Source organism: Nematocida major (genome assembly GCF_021653875.1).
Source record: "Nematocida major strain JUm2507 chromosome Unknown 2389, whole genome shotgun sequence".
NCBI classification, from domain to species: domain Eukaryota; kingdom Fungi; phylum Microsporidia; genus Nematocida; species Nematocida major.
Window position 1 is genome coordinate 27,933 of NW_025952953.1, and position 18,939 is coordinate 46,871.

Genomic DNA, 18,939 nt, shown 5'->3' on the forward strand with positions numbered 1-18,939 from the left:
TAGTTATAGCTATACATATACTTATCCTAGACTTATTCTATACTTATACTTATTCTATACTTATACTGAGATTATAGTACTATAGCGTACTTCTGCGCGTTCATTCTCCTGGGACTCTCTCGGGAGGACTTCGCAGGAGGAGAAACTTCGCATAGAGGGAGCCCGTGAGAGGTACCTCATGCATACACTCTTTCCATATCACTATCATGGTCCAGAAGATGGAATAATATCTCCACGGAGTTCCAACTGTAGCCAACTGTAAAAGTGGGAATTTTCAATTTTTGTTTTTATGAGCGAAGAGAACAGTGCAGGCAGCACCGGAAATCTCCAGGCCCAGGAAATTCTGGCGGAATTAGACGGAGCAAGCGAGGCTGATTTTGCAGCGAATAGAGAAGGAAGACCTGCCCTGTACAAACTAAATGCACTCTCTTCCGTCTACGGCAAACTCGTAAAAAGAAAAAAACAAGAAGAGCTCTTGGACATGGGGCTTCTCTCCTCCCTGAAGAAGTGGCTGGAGCCAATGAGCGATCACTCCCTGCCGCATGACGACGTGAAGAAGGCTGTTTTAGAGATATTATACCATTTAGAGCCGGAAGTTGACCATCTCCAGGAGAGCAGCATAGGCCGGATCGTCCTCTTCTACTCGAAGAACCCGTACGAGAAAAAGGGCATCCGGAGACTGGCCCGGCAGATCAGCCTCAAGTGGATAGAACTCGCCACAGAGGACGATGCAGAAGGGTACTAGGCAGGAGAGCGGGAAAATAAAGGCAGACTCAGCAGAAGAAGGCATCGCATAGTTATAGTAATAGTATACTAATATTATAGTATAGAGATAGTCTAGAGAAGTAGTTAATAGTTATAGTATAGAGATAGTCTAGAGAAGTAGTTAATAGTTATAGTATATTTATAGTATGGCAGTAGTAGTATTATAGTTATATCATAGTAATATTCCAGCAGTATTCCAGCAATAGTCCAAAGAAGTAGTTAATAGTCTAGCAGTAGTTATAGTCTAGAGATAGTTATATTCCAGCAGCATTTAATAGTCTAGCAGTAGTTATAGTATATTTATATCATAGCATAGCAATAATTATATTCCAGCAAGAAATAAACATAATATAATCCAGCACAGTAATAAGCAACAGTAAGACATAGTAATAACCCGAATATTTATAGTAACTCATACCAACTCATAGTACTAATAGTAACTCATACCAACTCATAGTACTAATAGTACTAATAGTAACTCACACTAACTCATACTAACTCATACCAACCCATACTAACTCATACCAACTCATAGTACTAATAGTAACTCATACTAACTCATAGTACTCATAGTACTAATAGTAATACTAACTCATAGTACTAATAGTAATACTCCATCCGGATTCCACCCATGGGGATATGTTTGTCATGTGCTGTTGGTGTAGTTGGTTATCACATTCGCCTAACACGCGAAAGGTGCTCGGTTCGATTCCGGGACAGCACATTTACTTTTTTCCCAGAGCACGCGCGTAGTACTCGCTTGGAGACTCCACGGGAGAGGAGGGAGACCCGGGAAGGGTCCGGGCACAGGCCCCCGAGGGATCCGCAGACCCGGAGAAGGGACACCCGACAGAGTCTGCCCCCTTGGAACCCCGAATAACCCGGCATCCTCGGGGTCCGTACTGAATTTTTCCTCCCACGAGACCGTACGCGTGCTGGATGCTGTACTTGTACTGTCGGTCGAACTCCGAGGGAGAGCATGAGAAGTGCCTCCGGTACAGGGAGACAGTTTCCTCCAGGGGAATGCCTGCGGAGTGCATGAAGTTGTTTAGCTCGGTTCGATCCCCGAATTTCAGGTGCTTTTTTTCTTGGAGTTTCCGCAGAATTTCCTGGACGCACGGGGGAAGGTGCTTCTCGATTAGGGGATTTTCATGGGGGAAAGAACCTGAAAAAGAACCTGAAAATTTGGCGGGAACAGAAAATTCTGCAGGAACGAGGGAGAGGCTCAGGGCGTGCAGGGAGTTCGCGAGAATGTCCTGGAACCCCCGGAGGAGGAGACTCTTCACCCCACTCGGACCGGATCGAATGAATCCCCCGATAGAACGCCCTGGGAGACGGTAGAACTTCGTAAAGTGCGCGATAACTTCGAGTGGAGCCTCCTTCCACGCACGAATTGCAGACTCTGCGAGGGGATTCACTCCCTCCCCAAGCCACGGAATTTCTCCCGTCTTTCCCCCGGAGAAGTCCACGAGAAAAGTCCCTTCCTCCTGGCGGTGAGAGAATTCTCCCTGGAGATGCCGGAGATAAGCCTCCAGGAAGACCCGGGAGATCTCCACGTTCGGAGTCTGATCGAGACGGAGGCTGAAGATGCGAGTCTCTCCCTGGAGGAAGGCGTCTCTTTCCTCGGGACTTGCAGCTGCTGAGATCTTGCAGGAGAAGTGCTGGTTTATGTCCTCAGCTTCTGTCTCCCGAGAGAGAGCAGCTGCCACTGGGAGCTGCTTGTACCTTTCGATGTAGCTGTAGATTTCTCTCCGGTTTCTAACGTGTCTTCTATGGTCGATCATCGTATACGTTGTTGGGGATGCGTCTCTGTACAGCGTCTGGAAGCCGTTTCTTCTCATACTAAAAAAATTACTTTCTCTTTTTCCCCTCCCGAGGATTCACAGAGGATTCACAGGATAGTCTTAGAAAGCTGCTAGTTAGTCCAGGAGATAGAGTAAGGAATGGTTATAAGTTAGTCAATAAGTAAGTAAGAGTGTTTGGTAAGTTGAGTTAGTAAGTTGGTTATAAGAAGATGTATTTAGTAGGAGTATTTAGTAAGAGTATTTAGTAGGATAAAATTCTGTACAATAGTTATAGGATAGTTATAAGATGTATTTAGTAGGAATATTTAGTACGATGTATTTAGTAAGATGAATTTAGTAAAAGTATTTAGTAAGATAGTTAGTTAGTACGATGTATTTAGTAAGAGTATTTAGTAAGATAGTTATAGGATGTATTTAGTACGATGGTTAGTGAGTTAGTTATAGGATAGTTATAAGATGTATTTAGTAGAGTATTTCTGTATGATAGTTATAGGATAGTTCTATGGATGTATTTAGTAAGACCTGTAATAGTGAAAGTGCAAGGGAAACTGCAGCCTTTATTTGTTGGGCTTTGCCTGCTTAAATGCCTATGTGTTTAATACACCCCTTTATTAGGCCCATCTACGCAATAACCTATTAGAATTGTGATACTTTGCAGTGTATCCATCTATGGCACTTACAAGTAATGCTTAAATAACTCTGAATTCTCTACGCTTTTTTTAAATGTATTTATTTTTTCTTTATGCTTGACTTCATATTTCTTCGTATATAGCCATAGAAGAAGAGACTGCGAATAGCGACAAGAAAAGGCACAGCATAATTTGCAGAGATTTCATAAGTTCGGGGTTTTGGAGATCTATATCCTCTGGATTAGCAGGATCTGCATCAACGATCTCTGTAGTAGTTTCCTGTTGAATAATAGGAGCTGCATTGTTGTTTAAGTGACTAGAACCCTGGTTAAAAGGCCGATTAGATTCCACATTATCTTTCGTTTTGTCATTATTTGATGACTTACCAGAAAGACGAGCTTTCGCTTTCTCCTCGTAGCGTATCATGTATTTCCTGAGAAAATCAAAATCGTTAATCACAACCTGGAGATTTCTCGAATAGCTCTCTATCTTCGCCCACACAGCCTTCTTTTGAACTAGATCCAGCCCGCTGTAGTCGTTGAAAAGGTTTAAAGCCTCGTCTATTGAGGCAATTGTCAATTGGTATAATTCAATCATCATATACATTTCATTGGCTTTCTTCGTGCTGTGTGGCATAAACTTCAGCATATTCTGTGTTCGGTCTAGGTTTCTCTCGATTTCTATTCTCTTATTGTTGAGTTGTTCCTTCAGCTCTTCTTTATCGTCGGCTATGACTAAGGAAATAATCGCTGGATCCACTGACTTTTTAAAGATATCTGCTCCGATGGGGTTAGACTTCGTTACATCGAGAATCCCGTCTAGTATTTTGCCATTTCTTCCGAAAACAGCTCTATCTCTTCCTATGTAAAGCATCTGGTAGACAAATTCTTGCTCGCAAACGATGGCTTCTCTGTGGTGTCTGATGCTTCTGATTTGCTTCATAATCTCTGGGCTTATCTCCACAGATTCCATCTCTTCAACAGTTTGGAAGAAATTCTTAGAACTAAAATCTCTGTATATTGTGATGAATGTTTCTTCAAGTGCCTCATCCAAAAGAAGTTTCCCGTCTTTCTCAAGAGTGTACAACTCTTCCAGCGAGTATATGTTGTCAGAGCTTGAGATTGAGTTTTTCTGTTCGTAGTTCATGCAGAATCTATCCAGAGGACATATCCCGTAGTGTTCATCTCTTAGAGCTAGCAAGTTAAAGCGTCTGTTTGCGATGTGAAAAAGCTGCATTATGCAGTTGTTCTTATTCTCCAATCCACTGAAGGCACAGATAGTCTCCAATTCTTGTATGAGCACTGCAGCTCTTTTTTCCATAAAGGCCTTTATTGTAGGCTCTCCGTCTATGTTGTCTTCTGTCAAGTTTCTTCGGATGAACTCACATTTTTCCGCATACTGCAGTTCTGCCGCTCTCCCGGTGAGTTCTTCATCCATTTCATTCCCTAAAATGGCATCTCTGAAAGCAGCCGCGCTGTTTTCGGTGCTGTACATCATAAGGCATATCGTGTTCATCTCTAATATTCTAGAAAGTAGTTGAGAATATAGTCCCCACTTTTCTTCGGCCTCCTTCTGGAATTCCAAGTGTGTGCTTCCAATGAATATTTTGGAAAGGAAGCTCGGCCAGTTAAACTTTGGCACAGGACCTAATACTTTCTTTTCGCCAAGAAGAGAGTGATTTCTGTAGCTTTCTATTGTTCTTTCGACGTTGATTTTTAGTGTTGCTGATTTCTTTGTATTCATTTCTGTTTTGCAAAAAAATGATCCGGTATATAGTTGTAAAGTTTTCAGTTTTTTCTGAAAAATCATCAGTAAATGAAAAAAAAGCAGGGAGACAGAGTAGGAGGGGGAAGTATGCGGGAAGAGCACTTGCAAAATGAAACCTAACCTCCAACTGCACTATTTTGCAGATCTTTTCATGTGCGATCTATTGATTTTTTGGGCGAGAAACTTTTTTCCTACCCCACCACAACGGATGATTGTATGCTGAAAGCATAGTTGCTCGTGAATGGCTACTGCATAGAAGGCCAATAAATGAACTCCAGGAGTGGGAGGCCAGAGGAATATGGATATTACAGGCATCTAAGCAGGTTAAAAATAAAGCCGTGGCTTTCACTGGCACTTCCCGTACTACAGCTCTTCGCATCGATTCGGCGTATTATATCTCAAATACTCCACACTAAACCATCCAGCAGAAACAATTCACTGCTCGAATTAAGCATAATAGCCCGGATTCATCTTGCATTTCAGCTACTATTCGGGCGAATTCTCTATATATTCCCGCTATTTCGAGAGGGCAATATACTGATGGAATCATAAAGTGATGTATCACGGGATAAAGAAGAATTCCTGTTGAAGATGCCGCAGGAGAGAAGACAGAAGCATCTCCACACTTTACAGGCCCAGACTAACATCCACGGAAACTTATGCTAGATTTTGCAGTGTATCCATCTATGGCACTTACAAGTAATGCTTAAATAACTCTGAATTCTCTACGTGTTTTTTAAATGTGTTTATTTTTTCTTTATGCTTGACTTTGTATTTCTTCGTATATAGCCATAGAAGAAGAGACTATGAATAGCGACAAGAAAAGGCACAGCAGAACTTGCAACAAATTCTCAATTTTGGAATTTTGGTGATCTATTTCCTCTGGATTAACAGGAACTGTTTCAACGGTCACTGGAATAGTTTCCTGTTGAATATTAACAGGAGCTGCATTGTTGTTTAAGTGGCTAGCACTCTGGTCAAAAGGCCGATTAGATTCCACGTCGTCTTCCACGTCGTCTTTCACAGTGTCTTTCACGTCGTTTTCCACTTCGTCATCATCTGATGATATATCCCAAGAAAAACAACCACCGTTCTCCTCGTAGTATATCATGCAGCTCCTGAGAAAATCAAAATCTTTAATCTTAACCTGGAGATGTCTCGAATAGCTCTCTATCTTCGCCCATATAGCCTCCTTTTGAACTAGATCCAGCCCGCTGTAGTCGTTGAAAAGGTTTAAAGCCTCGTCTATTGAGGCAATTGTCGATTGGCATGATTCAATCCGCGTATACATTTCATTGGCTTCCTCTGTGCCGTATGGCTTAAGGTTCAGCATATTCTGTGTTCGGTCTAGGTTTCTCTCAATTTCTATTCTCTTATTGTTGAGTTTTTCCTTCACCTCTTCTTTATCATCGGCTATGATGACTAAGGAAATAAGCATCGAATCCACAGACTTTCTAAAGATATCTGCTCCAATGGGATTAGACTTCTTTACATCGAGAATGTCGTCTAGTAAGTTGGCATTTCTTTCGAGGTCAGCTCGACTTCTTTCCATGTAAAGCATCTGGTAGACAAATTCTTGCTCGCAAACGATGTCTCTGTTGTGGTAGTTAATGCTTCTGATTCTCTTCATCGTCTCTGGGCTTATGTCCATAGCTTCCATCTCTTTAACAGTTCGGAAGAAATTCTCAGAACTAAAATCTCTGCATATTATGCTGAATGTTTCTTCAAGTGCCTCATCCAGAAGAAGTTTCCCGTCTTTCTCAAGAGTGTACAACTCTTCCAGCGAGTATATGTCGTCAGAGCTTGAGATTGAGTTTTTCTGTTCGTATCTACTGCAGAATCTATCCAGGGGGCATATCCCGTAGTGTTTATCTCTTAGAGCTAGCAAGTTAAAGCGCCTGGTTGTGATGTTAATAAGATGCTCTATGTAGTTTTTCGCATCTGACTCGCTGAATTTGCTGATGTACTCTATGACATGAATCATCTTTGCAGTTTCTGCTTCTATAAAGGCCTTTACTGTAGGCTCTTCGTCTATTTTGTCTTCTGTCAAGTTTCTTTGGATGAATTCACTTGTTTTCGCACACTTCTCCAGTGCCTCTTTCCCGGTGAGTTCATCATCCATGACACTCCCTAAAACGGCATTTCTGAAATGAATCGCGCACTTCTCCTTGCTTTGCATTATAAAGCATATCGTGTTCATCTCTAAGATTCTAGAAAGGACTTGGATCTTGTTTTTCCAGTTTTCTTCGGCTTCCTTCTGGAATTCCAAGTGTGTGCTTCCAATGAATATTTTGGAAAGGAAGCTCGGCCAGTTGATCGTTGGCACAGGAGCTAATACTTTGTCCTCTTCACAAATGGCGTTTTGCTTGTAGTTTTCTATTGTTCTTTCGACGTTGATTTTTACTGTTGCTGATTTCTCTGTATTCATTTCTGTTTTTGCAAAAAATCATCAGTAAAAGAAAAAAAGGGGCAGAGTAGGAGGGGGAAAAGGGTATGGGGGAAGAGCACGTGCAAAATGAAACCTAACCTCCAACTGCGCTATTTTGCAGATCTTTTCATGGGCGATCTATTGATTTTTCTGGTGAGAAACTTTTTTCCTACCCCACCAGCCAGCGGATAATTATGCTGAAACCATTTTCTTGTGATTGGTTACTGCATAGAAGGCCAATAAATGTACTCCAGGAGTGGGAGGCCAGAGAAATGCGGATATTACAGGCATCTAAGCAGGTTAAAAACAAAGATGTAATTTTCACTGGCACTTCCCGTATACAGCTCTTCGCATACGTGCAGTGCAAACTTCACCACAGATCAGCCGTTATCTCTACTGATTAATTTCCCAACGAAAGACGAAAAAGACGAAAAAGACGTTTTTATCATAGTTTCAGGCCATCATCGCAAGCCCAATAATATCAGGCCTTCGCATCCCTGGAAAGCCGAACAGCGGACAAACTGCGCCCATCAGCAGAAAGTGCAAGTGAAACTGCGGCCTTTATTCAGGTTTTCAGGTTTTCATTCAGGCTTCACCTTCCCGCGCAGTGCCTCCAACACCCGCGCGCAAGCTCCTGCGAGTATCCTCTCAAGACACGCCCACGCCTGGGAGACTGCCGGGACTCCGGGGCTCTTCCTGGGCTTCGGGACAAAGTTCAAAATCTCCCCCGGGGTTCGAACCCGCGCCCCCACCGCCTGCAGGAGCATCTCCCGGGCATCCTCCAGCGGGAAATAAAGCGTCTCCCCCGGGCGCAAGTTCCTGAAAGATACGCTTTTCTCTGCTGCCTCTCTCTTCCCCACGATAAGGATATACGAGAACTTGCTCTTCTCCGCGTTAAGAATCTTCTTATTAAGCGTACTCTCCGAGAGATCTACAACGACCTCCAACTCCCTGAGTCTCCCCTGCACCTCTCGGGCGTACTCTCCCTCTGCGGGTGACACGGGGATCACTGCGACCTGCGACGGATTTATCCACGGAGGCAGTCTCCCGCGTGCGTGCTCCAGGAGGATTCCCGTCATCCTCTCGACACTTCCGAGGATTGCCCTGTGGATCATAACCGGTCTCTCCCTCTCTCCCTCTGCCCCAGCAAACGACAAATCAAACCTGATCGGAAGCTGAAAGTCCAACTGAATTGTTCCGCACTGGTGCTTCCTCCCCAAAGCATCGCACAAGGAGATATCTATCTTCGGCCCGTAGAAGGCTCCATCTCCCTCGTTCAGAGTCCACGGGAGACCGCTTTCCTGGAGTGCGCTCTTCAGCTGGCTCTCTGCCGTGTCCCAAAGTGCGACTTCTCCCAGGAACTTCTCCGGGCGTGTGCTAAGGCTAACTGCGTATGTGAATCCCAGGAGAGTGTAAACCTCCCGAAGAAACTCCAGGGCATCTCGTATCTCTCCTGCGACTGCCTTAGCAGGTGCGAATATATGGGCGTCATCCTGCTGGAATCTTCTGACTCTCGTGAGTCCTGTGAGTGCTCCGGAGACTTCATTTCTGTGGAGGACTCCGAAGTCTGCTATCCTAAGGGGGAGTTCCCTGTACGAGCAAGCCAAGTGTTCGAAAAGCAGGCAATGAGCAGGGCAGTTCATGGGCTTCAGGGCCATTTCTGTTCCGTCTGCGTGTAAGCAGAACATATCCTCTCTGTACTTCTCGAGGTGTCCGCTCTTTGCCCAGAGTTCATTTGTGAAGATATTCGGGGTAATGACCTCCTTAAATCCCTTCTTCCTGTAGTGTTCTCGCATGAGGTTTACGAGGGCGTTGTAAACGAAGGCTCCTTTCGGGAGGAAGAAGCAGGACCCTGGGCTGTACGGGGAGAAGAAGAAGAGGCTGAGCTCACTCCCGATCTTCCTGTGGTTATTCTTCTTTGCCTCCTCGAGATTTTTCAGGTGCTCCAGGAGCTGTGTCTTCTGGGGGAAGGAGACTCCGTAGACTCTCTGTAGGACGGGTCTATTCGAGTCCCCGAGGAAGAAAGCGCTGCTGTTATGGAGTACGTCTATTGCCCTGACGTATCCCGTGTGGGGTATATGCGGGCCAAGGCAGAAGTCTATGAGTGATCCGCATCTGTATACTGTACTCTCTTCCTGGACCTTCTGGGAGATGAGCTCTGCCTTCAGGGGGTTATCTGCGAACATTTCTAGGAGCTGTGCCTTTTTCAGGACGAGTCTCTCGAAGGGCTGGTTCTCCTTGACGATTCTCTTCATCTCCTTCCTGAGGACTTTATAGTCTTCTGGGACTACGGATCTGCTCATGCTCATTTCGTAGAAGAATCCGGAGTCTGTTGGGGGGCCGAGGCAGAGGAGGCTGCAGAAGGCGGACTCGCAGGCTTCTCCGAGGATGTGGGCGGAGGAGTGCCAGAAGACTCTCTTTCCTTCTTCGTCGTCGAAAGTGAGGAATTCAACTGTACTGTCTTCTTCCAGGGGCCTGTGGGCGTCCCAGAGGGTGCCGTTTACTCTGGCAACGATGAAATTCGCGTGATTCTTGTTCTCCTGCTTGGAGATCGAGAAAGGCGTTGTTTCGTGGGAAGTTCCTGCGTGCTTCCCGAACTCTGTGGTTATTTCTATGGGCTCTTTCTTTCCTGCTGTCTGCTCTGACTTTATTCTGTCGAAGAGTCGGATGCGTTCTGAAATGTACTTTTCAAACTCCATAGGAAGCAAAAATAAAATATTATTTATCCATAGAAGGATGGAAGTAACTGAATAATAAGGCTCGGGTTATAATAGTATAGTGTAAATACATCTTACCAAGTCACTCACTATTATACTCACTCACTTACTCACTATTATACTCACTCACTATTATACTTACTTACTATTATACTTACTTACTCACTAACTATTATTGTCGTAAATCCGGGTTTCATTATGGCTATGGGCTAATACAAGCTCCACTAAAGATTTATTAATCTGTGGAGAGTCCCGGCGGTCGACCTTGGCTTGACTTGATTTGTGAATCTTCGAATTTCTTGCCATTTTCTTCTCTGAAATTAACATCGTGTCGCGTATTTATACTTTTAGCGATCGCCAATCAATTTCATGTTTTAGCTCATGTGAAATTCAATCAAGTGATGATCGGACCCTCTTCGATTTTTTTGTGGAAATTCCAATAATTCACCACACATACAATCATCCGTTGTAGTGGGGTAGGAAAAAAGCTTCTCACCCGAAATATCAATAGATCGCCCATGAAAAGATCTGCAAAATAGTGCAGTGGAAAGTTAGGTTTCATTTTGCACGGGCTCTTCCCCCTCTACTCTGTCTCCCTGCTTTTTTTTTCATTTACTGATGATTTTTCAGAAAAAACTGAAAACTTTGCAACTATATATTATATCGGATCATTTTTTGCAAAAACAGAAATGAATACAGAGAAATCAGCAACACTAAAAATCAACGTCGAAAAAATACTAGAAAACTACAAGCAAAACGCCATTTGTGAAGTGGACAAAGTATTAGCTCCTGTGCCAACGATCAACTGGCCGAGCTTCCTTTCCAAAATATTCATTGGAAGCACACACATGGAATTCCCGGAGGAGGCCGAAGAAAACTGGAAAAACAAGATCCAAGTCCTTTCTAGAATCTTAGAGATGAACACGATATGCTTTATAATGCAAAGCAAGGGGAAGTGCGCGCTTGATTTCAGAAATGCCGTTTTAGGGGATGAAATGGATGATGAACTCACCGGGAGAGCGGCACTGGAGAAGTGTGCGGAAAAATGTGAGTTCATCCGAAGAAACTTGACAGAAGACAAAATAGACGGAGAGCCTACAATAAAGGCCTTTATGGAAGCAGAAACTGCAAAGATGATTCATGTCATAGAGTACATCAGCAAATTCAGCGAGTCGGATGCGAAAAACTACATAGAGCATCTTATTAACATCACAACCAGACGCTTTAGCTTGCTAGCTCTAACCAGAGACCACTGCGACTACTCTCTGGATAGCTTCTGCAGTAGATACGAACAGAAAAACTCAATCTCAAGCTCTGACAACATATACTCGCTGGAAGAGTTGTACACTCTTGAGAAAGACGGGAAACTTCTTCTGGATGAGGTACTTGAAGAAACATTCGGCATAATATACAGAGATTATAGGTATGTTAGCGTCTTCCGAACTGTTAAAGAGATGGAAGCTATGGACATAAGCCCAGAGACGATGAAGAGAATCAGAAGCATCAACCACCACAACAGAGCCATCGTTTTCGAGCAAGAATTTGTCTACCAGATGCTTTACATGGAAAGAAGTCTAGCTGACCTCGAAAGAAATGCCAAAATACTAGACGGCATTCTCGATGTAAAGAAGTCTAACCCCATCGGAGCAGATATCTTTAGAAAGTCTGTGGATCCAGTGCTTATTTCCTTCATTCTGTGCAAATACAAAGACAAAAAAGCACTGCTGAAAAGACTCATAGAAAGGGAAAATGATCTTAAGAAAAAAACACGCGAAATACTTGGCAAGCTGGACTCATTGGAACACGGCACAGAGGAAGCCATGGAGTTGAATGAGCAGATTGAATTCTACAAATTGTTAAAAACCACAACAACCGAGGTTTTAAACCTTTTCCAAAACTACAGAGGGCTGGCTCTAGTTCAAAGGAAAGCTATATGGGCGAAGATAGAGAGCTATTCGAGAAATCTCCAGGTTAAGATTAAAGATTTTGATCTTCTCAGGAAATCCATGATGCGATACGAGGAGGACGATTGTTTTTATTGGGATCTATCATCAGATGATGACGAAGTGGAAGACGACGTGAAAGACGAAGTGGAAGAAGCCCCGGAATCTAATCGGCCTTTTGACCAGAGTGCTAGTCACTTAAACAACAATTCAGCTCCTGTTAATGAACCGGCAGTTATTCCGGCGACCGTTGAAACAGCTCCTGTTAATGAACCGGCAGTTATTCCGGCGACCGTTGAAACAGATCCTGTTAATATTCAACAGGAAGCTACTCCAGTGATAGTTGAAACAGTTCCTGTTAATCCAGAGGATATAGAGTACAAAAATTCCAAAATTGAGAATTTGTTGCAAGTTCTGCTGTGCCTTTTCTTTTCGCTATTCATAGTCTCTTCTTCTATGGCTATATACGAAGAAATACAAAGTCAAGCATAAAGAAAAAATAAACACATTTAAAAAACACGTAGAGAATTCAGAGTTATTTAAGCATTACTTGTAAGTGCCAGTGAAATTCACGTCTTTATTGTTTATTGGTGTGCTTAAATACTGTTGTACTTAATATATCCTTGTTTATAACTGCTGCCAAACAAATGCCAATTCATCTCCAAACAGTAACCAATCACGACTATATATGCTGAAAGCACATAACAGAATGTAAACAGTTACTTTTTGTTTTACTGAAAATAATCGGGGAAAAAGTATAAATACCTGAAAAACTTTTATCTCGTGCACAGATATTCAGGAGATAAGAGAGAAAGTATGTTTACATAAAGTTCCCAGTCGGGATCTCCAAGGGCAAAGTTAGAGTCTAGTGGAACCTATGCTAAATATCGTAATAATCTGTATTTGTGCGACTTAGTATTTAACTATCATAGCTCTATGGCGAGTGCCCGCATAGAGTACGTGCTTCCTTTACTAACTACACATACTATTCCTTGGTAAGCGCCAACTCTGGGAATTATTCGGGTTTATTTTTCCTTGAAAATGTATGCGTATTTCTCCGGGTGGTAGTGCACGAGGATACTGTACACGAAGTCGGGCGTACTCTGGGAAGTTGGTAATTCCACGCGGGAAAGAACCCACTCCTCCAGATAGTGCTGCAGGTCGAACACCTTTCTCTCTCGCTCTGGAAAGTCGCACTCTTCCGAATGCAGCGGTAAATTACTCCTAATTATGCGCCTGCTCAGTATCACTTCGCACACGCAGAAGTTGTATATCGCGTCTCGGAGAAGTCTCTTCTTCCTAAGCGCCCAAATCCTATCGGATTCCCCGTATATCGCCATGTTCATGCGGTACTCCCCCAGGAACTGCAGATTCACCTTCTGTATTTCTGAAATTATTTCCAAAAGTGTCTCGTTGTAGGAGGGAATTTGGACACTTTCCCCCGTATAATAGTGCATGTATACGTTGAGTATGTAGTTGAGGGTGCTCGTATACGTCCGGAGACTCGAGGCTTTCTCTATTTTCAGCGCAAGAAGCTGCAGGAGAATGAATACGTGGCTGTGGAGGAGTACGCTCTGCCTTTTTCGGTAGACTCCCCGCACGATTTCTCTTTCTCTTTCCCCGAGGGAGGAAAATATCCGGTCCACGATCTTGTAGAGACAGAGAGAATACGCCCCCGTCTCTTCTTCGTAGGCGTACACCACTGCGGGGATGTGCTTTGGCCCTCCGCCTCCAGGCTCTTCCCTGCACGACTTATCCCACTCTTCCAGGACCTCCTTGTTCTTTATGGAGGGAGTACTTCCCCCGAATATCCTGGAGTGTCTCTTTATGTACCTGTTGAGAAGAAGAATGTGGACGTTTATGTGCGTATACTCGTTAGTATCCACTGCATCGACGTATATCCCCATGAGAACTATCCACAGTTCGGGCACTTTCAGTATACTCCTGCTGTAAAGCACCCTCTTAAGCCGCTCCGCCCTGTAAGAAGGGACTGAATTCATGAGGGAGAGCTCGTGGAATACCCGGAGAATCTTCTCAGGAGGCAATTTCACGGCTCTTTCCACGTAATTCGGACTGTTCCCATGGACTCCCCCGGGGATATTCTCAGCCCGAGCATCTTCTGGAGAATCTCTCTCGGGATTCGCGGGATTCTCTCCAATGATATACGCATACTCCTGGAGGGAGTAGAGAATCTTCGTGCATGCCCGAATGTGGAGGGAGTTCACTCCGGGAATCGTGCAAATGCACTCGACTATGCTGTTTACGTCCGTGCTGTACATCATAAAGAGGAAGACAGTTGTAAAATAGAGGGTTTCAATGTCCAGTGGAGAAATTCTGTTTTCCATCTGGTCGATTCTTCCGATGCTATGGACGATGCTATCGTGCAGGCCTACGTAAACAGGGAGAGTCTCCCGCTTGTTTTCAGGTGACTCCCTGCTGGAAACCTCCAAATAATTCGAAAACTCGCTCAGTCTCCTGTACTCTACGGAGCTACTGTGCAGGCACATTGTGAATATGCTGATGTACTCCATGTATATGCTATGCATGTTCTGGCTTGTGCTTGGAAAGTTCTTGAGGACGTGGGATACTCCGACGTGAGCCAGCACAAAGAAGTCGAGGGATGTGCAGCACCTGAAGGATACGTCGTATACGGACTCGCCCACAAGCACGAATACCCGCGGGGTCTTTGTGGGATACCATCCTGGAGTCTTCCGGATTTCACTCACTCTGGACTCAACTCCCCCGTGGAGGATAACGTGATTTTTTGAGGTATCCCTGCAGGAGACTCCGAAGACACCGGAAGAGAAGGCCAGAATATCACTTTCCGTTGCATACTTCTTCAGGTCCTCCCTCTCCGAGCGTGTGAGTATTTTCTGCAGGAGGCTTTCCTCCCGGGAGATGAAGGCGTGGTAATTCTGCATTCTCTCGGATATCTTCGGGAATTCCTCCAGGTATCGAGTGCAGTACTTATTCAGCAGGAAACTGTGCGGGAAAAGGGAGGAAAGCGTATTCAGGCGATTCTTTAAGGAGGCACTGATGGACTCGCTGAAAGGGCACTCGAAAGTGTCTCCATCCGACCGGTACTGGATGTACGCACAGCAGCAGTGGGGATTGGTCTTATAGTCGCTGCAGGTCGCAGGCTCTTCCTTGCTAATGGGGAGTCTAAAGTACTTCCCGAAGAGAGAGACGTGGAAAAGACTGCTTGGAGCGTGAACTTCCTCCAGCAGAGAAGAAACCGCAGGATTCTCCCAGTTTTCCTGGAGGAAGAATTGGATGTTCAGACTCTCCCTCCCGGGGCAGTGCATATTCGCGGTGATTTTCTGGTTGCTGCCCTCAGAGAGTCTTTTGCTGATGTTTTCCACCGAGAAGTGCAGCATATCCCCAGCATACGGGAGTTTGTTGTTGATTTGGATCGAGTCTTTCCAGGCATTTACTGTAAAGTACTTTCCGAATACGAGGAAAGACCCGTTTATATCCCCGGAAGTGGCCGTTATTTTGTGCTTCCTGGTCCTATTTAGCGGATGAAGAAGCCACTGAATGTGGCCCTTCCAGTGGCAGAAGTCGACCCCGTTCAGGAATTGGACCTGCAACCCCGTGAAGTCCATGACGAGATTCTCCACGTCCACGGAGACGTCCTGAAAGGGCACACTCCTGCAGTGCTCGTATGTGAATAACTCTCTTTGCGCGAGAAAGGGAAGGTACGTCACGCAAATCCTGTCTTCTGAAATGTCATCCTGCAAGCGCATGCTCAAGTAAGAGAGCTCGCTCCTCTGGAATTCTGGGCTAATAACCCGCACAAGAGCCCTGGGGCTGGCGTATTCGAAGACACTCATGAAAACAAAAGCAAAAACAAAAAGCAAATATCACAGGAGAAGCCATGTTCGCCCCCGTTCTTGGAGCTCAGATGATCGCTGCTTCTGTTATTACTGCTAGTATTACTATTACTAGTATTGCTTCTGTTGTTACTGCTAGTTTACTATTACTAGTATTACTGCTAGTTTACTATTACTAGTCTATTGCTTCTGTTATTACTGTTATTACAGTATTGCTTCTGTTAGTACAGTATTGCTTCTGTTATTACTATTACTAGTCTACTGCTTCTGGTATTACTGTTATTATTGTTAGTTTACTATTACTAGTATTGCTTCTGGTATTACTGCTAGTACAGTATTTCTTCTGTTATTGCTGTTAGTGTTTAGTCTATTACTGTTAATATTGCTGACGTTAGTGTTTCTATTACTGTTATTAGTGCTATTAACTTATTATTAATGTTGACTCACTTCTGGCTTGTTGATGTTGGCCTACTATTAACAATCTGCTTATTGAATAGGCCGAATACTAACCAACTCATTACTCGCCTTCTACTAACTTACTAATTCACTCTCTAGTAGCATACTGCTATTCACGCACTTACTCCTGTTGACCTGCTGGTTCCCATATTAAGTTCATGCACTGATTTTTCCGGGCATGCTCATTTTTTTCTGTTCGTGCGAATAGTTTTCTCCCGGTGCTTCTTTTTTCTCTTCCCCATGCTTCCCCCTTCCTCTTGTGTGCCTCCCATATTTACTAACTTTATTTTCTTATTTTTATTCGATGAAGGCAGAGAGTGAGTGCATACTGAGAAAGTATCCGATGTCCCTGATTGAGATAGAATTGGCCATAAAAAACAGGCCAAAGGAGCTGCACAGCTACCACCCAGAGCTTGAAAAGAGAATCAAGGAGCTGGGAAACATAATGAAATACGAGGAAAAAAGCGAGTACATAACGATAGAAAGATACTTGGACGGAATATTCGAGAACAAGCTCGTAGAATACGGGGAGTCCCAGGTGGAAAATGCCCTCACTGCATTCATGAGCGACCTGAAGGAGACCTTCATAAAGGAGGAAAAAGCCCTTCTCTCCTCCCCGAAGGCAAAGCACCGCGTGAGGAAGGACGACTTCTGCGATATTATAATAGAAGGGTGCAACTCCATAAAAAGATCAGACACTTTGGGAAGAAACGTCTTCACTTCCCAGATGATCTTTGACGTCTACAAGTACATAACCTCCCACCAGACCCCTCTCCAGTTCCTATCCGACACCTTCCGAGAGCACGCCCTGAGAGACTCTTCCCTGGGGGGAGTCCTGAAATACGTCCAGAAAAAGCACGGGGGAATGTTCAGGCTGGAAATGTACGAAAGTGTCCCAGTTTTTGCTGTTCTGTACTACTTTGTTCGCGCAGGAATGAGGAAGGAGGCAAAGGATTTCGCAGACAATAACAGGCCCTTCTTCCAGGAGATTTCAGGGCACTTCTACGAGGACTTCTGTGCGTGGCTGGAGAAGGGCACGCCTGCAAAGCCCCAGGAAGCCCCCATCTCCGCTGACCCCTTCAAAGCCCTTTTCCAGAACCTCTTCAGGCAGGCCCAGGAGTGCCCGCAGGAGGTCATCACCACGATAGAAGACTTTCTGTGGTATAAGATCCTCGTCTCAGGGAGTCCCAGGGAGTATCCGCGCATTTTCTCGCTCCTCCGGGGAAAGATCACGGAGACAAAGCTCCTCCAGGCAGCTCTCGTCCTCGGAGAGTGGAAGGAGGCGATGGAAATCCTTCAGGACGAAACCTTCTCGGCAGGAGAAGTCCTTTTCCTCTCGTACGGAATAGCCCATAAGATGCGAAGAAATGCCCCGGAGAACTATCCCCTCGCAAGAAGCACGCGCTCAGAGCAAACCCTCTGCTTGGAGCTATTTATTCACTCTATACAGAGCATCTCCACCCTCTTCAGGCAGGCCCGGGAGAGACTCGCAGTCGTGAATATGGCATCCCCCTTCGTCTCCCAGGAGTGGCTGGAGGACTTGGCTGCAGAAGTCTTCATAGCCACGGAGGATTACGCTGTTCTGGGGAGCATAGATGCTTCAGGAAGGAAGATCCACAGCACCCTCGGGGAATACGCTAACGTAGAGGCGCAGAGAGTCATCTCGAAAGTCTCCGAGTACTACATCCTAACAGGAGAGCTGGATAAAGCCCTGAAGATCTCGTATGTAGGAAGCAGCGAGAGAACCCTCGAGATTCTCACGTCAGTTCTCGTCCAGAGGATAGAGGAGAAAGAGTACGCCGAGAGTGAAGGAGTCGGCCGAATTGTGAGACACTTCAACAGCCCAGTCACGAACTTCCTGTGGGACTCCCTCTGCATCGCAGCCTCCGGGGATAATGCAGTCAGCCTCATAAAGAGGACGGAGCTTATCCCCAGGGGAACCCCCGAGGAAATTGGAAGGAAAGTCCTGGAGATACAGAGACTCTCCCAGGAGGTGCGAGGAGTCATTCCGGGAGTGCTTCTTATCATGGCACAGCGCCTTGGGGAGAACCCGCACGCGAACAACCAGGAACTTGCAAAGTCCCTTCTGCTCCTGGCAGGGGCTCTGGAGGTGGGCCCGGAAACCCTCCAGGAAATCGTCAGCAGAGTCTCCGGGCTGCTGTAGGGAAGAAGCTAATGGAATCCCGGAAATAAAGTATAAATACGGTCAATCCGTCCTTCCCAGATGAGAGCCCTTGAGGGTTAAGTATACAGTGCTAGTGATGTAACGGCGTAATGATGTTGTACTAACTTACTGGTTCTACTATATGCTATTATGGTATGCTGGCTTTGTGCTTTGAAAATATTCTATTTGTTTTCTACTATACTATTGTTAGGCTGCTATTCTGTTATTCCAGTTACTATTATACATTTTTACTAACTTACCAATTCTACTATACTACTATACTATTATTATAACCTACTGAAAATATTCTACTATTCTATTACTACTATTATAACTTACTAATTCTATTATACTACTACTAATTCTATTATTCTACTACTAATTCTACTATCTAATTCTATTATTCTACTATTCTATTACACTATTATAACT

At 44.6% G+C, this 18,939-nt stretch overlaps 8 protein-coding genes across 8 annotated transcripts; 3 read left to right on the forward strand and 5 right to left on the reverse strand.

The window, feature by feature from the left end:
- Positions 1 to 289: 289 nt before the first annotated feature.
- NEMAJ01_0708 (transcription factor SPN1) lies at positions 290 to 745 on the forward strand (the record flags this gene model as incomplete). Its single annotated transcript, XM_047914546.1, has 1 exon — positions 290 to 745. One exon carries the CDS (start codon positions 290 to 292, stop codon positions 743 to 745), a length of 456 nt encoding a protein of 151 aa, XP_047770503.1.
- A 745-nt stretch (positions 746 to 1,490) lies between these two features.
- On the reverse strand, positions 1,491 to 2,606 carry NEMAJ01_0709 (DNA primase large subunit; the record flags this gene model as incomplete). Its single annotated transcript, XM_047914547.1, has 1 exon — positions 1,491 to 2,606. One exon carries the CDS (start codon positions 2,604 to 2,606, stop codon positions 1,491 to 1,493), a length of 1,116 nt encoding a protein of 371 aa, XP_047770504.1.
- Positions 2,607 to 3,322: 716 nt separating this feature from the next.
- NEMAJ01_0710 (uncharacterized protein) lies at positions 3,323 to 4,942 on the reverse strand (the record flags this gene model as incomplete). The annotated part of the gene is made up of 1 exon (XM_047914548.1): positions 3,323 to 4,942. One exon carries the CDS (start codon positions 4,940 to 4,942, stop codon positions 3,323 to 3,325), a length of 1,620 nt encoding a protein of 539 aa, XP_047770505.1.
- A 781-nt stretch (positions 4,943 to 5,723) lies between these two features.
- Positions 5,724 to 7,394, reverse strand: NEMAJ01_0711 (uncharacterized protein; the record flags this gene model as incomplete). The annotated part of the gene is made up of 1 exon (XM_047914549.1): positions 5,724 to 7,394. One exon carries the CDS (start codon positions 7,392 to 7,394, stop codon positions 5,724 to 5,726), a length of 1,671 nt encoding a protein of 556 aa, XP_047770506.1.
- Positions 7,395 to 7,975: 581 nt separating this feature from the next.
- On the reverse strand, positions 7,976 to 10,093 carry NEMAJ01_0712 (threonyl-tRNA synthetase; the record flags this gene model as incomplete). The annotated part of the gene is made up of 1 exon (XM_047914550.1): positions 7,976 to 10,093. The coding sequence occupies one exon, from the start codon at positions 10,091 to 10,093 to the stop codon at positions 7,976 to 7,978; it is 2,118 nt and encodes a 705-aa protein (XP_047770507.1).
- Positions 10,094 to 10,800: 707 nt separating this feature from the next.
- On the forward strand, positions 10,801 to 12,546 carry NEMAJ01_0713 (uncharacterized protein; the record flags this gene model as incomplete). Its single annotated transcript, XM_047914551.1, has 1 exon — positions 10,801 to 12,546. One exon carries the CDS (start codon positions 10,801 to 10,803, stop codon positions 12,544 to 12,546), a length of 1,746 nt encoding a protein of 581 aa, XP_047770508.1.
- Positions 12,547 to 13,079: 533 nt separating this feature from the next.
- On the reverse strand, positions 13,080 to 15,887 carry NEMAJ01_0714 (uncharacterized protein; the record flags this gene model as incomplete). The annotated part of the gene is made up of 1 exon (XM_047914552.1): positions 13,080 to 15,887. One exon carries the CDS (start codon positions 15,885 to 15,887, stop codon positions 13,080 to 13,082), a length of 2,808 nt encoding a protein of 935 aa, XP_047770509.1.
- A 760-nt stretch (positions 15,888 to 16,647) lies between these two features.
- NEMAJ01_0715 (uncharacterized protein) lies at positions 16,648 to 18,507 on the forward strand (the record flags this gene model as incomplete). The annotated part of the gene is made up of 1 exon (XM_047914553.1): positions 16,648 to 18,507. One exon carries the CDS (start codon positions 16,648 to 16,650, stop codon positions 18,505 to 18,507), a length of 1,860 nt encoding a protein of 619 aa, XP_047770510.1.
- Between the last annotated feature and the right edge of the window lie 432 nt (positions 18,508 to 18,939).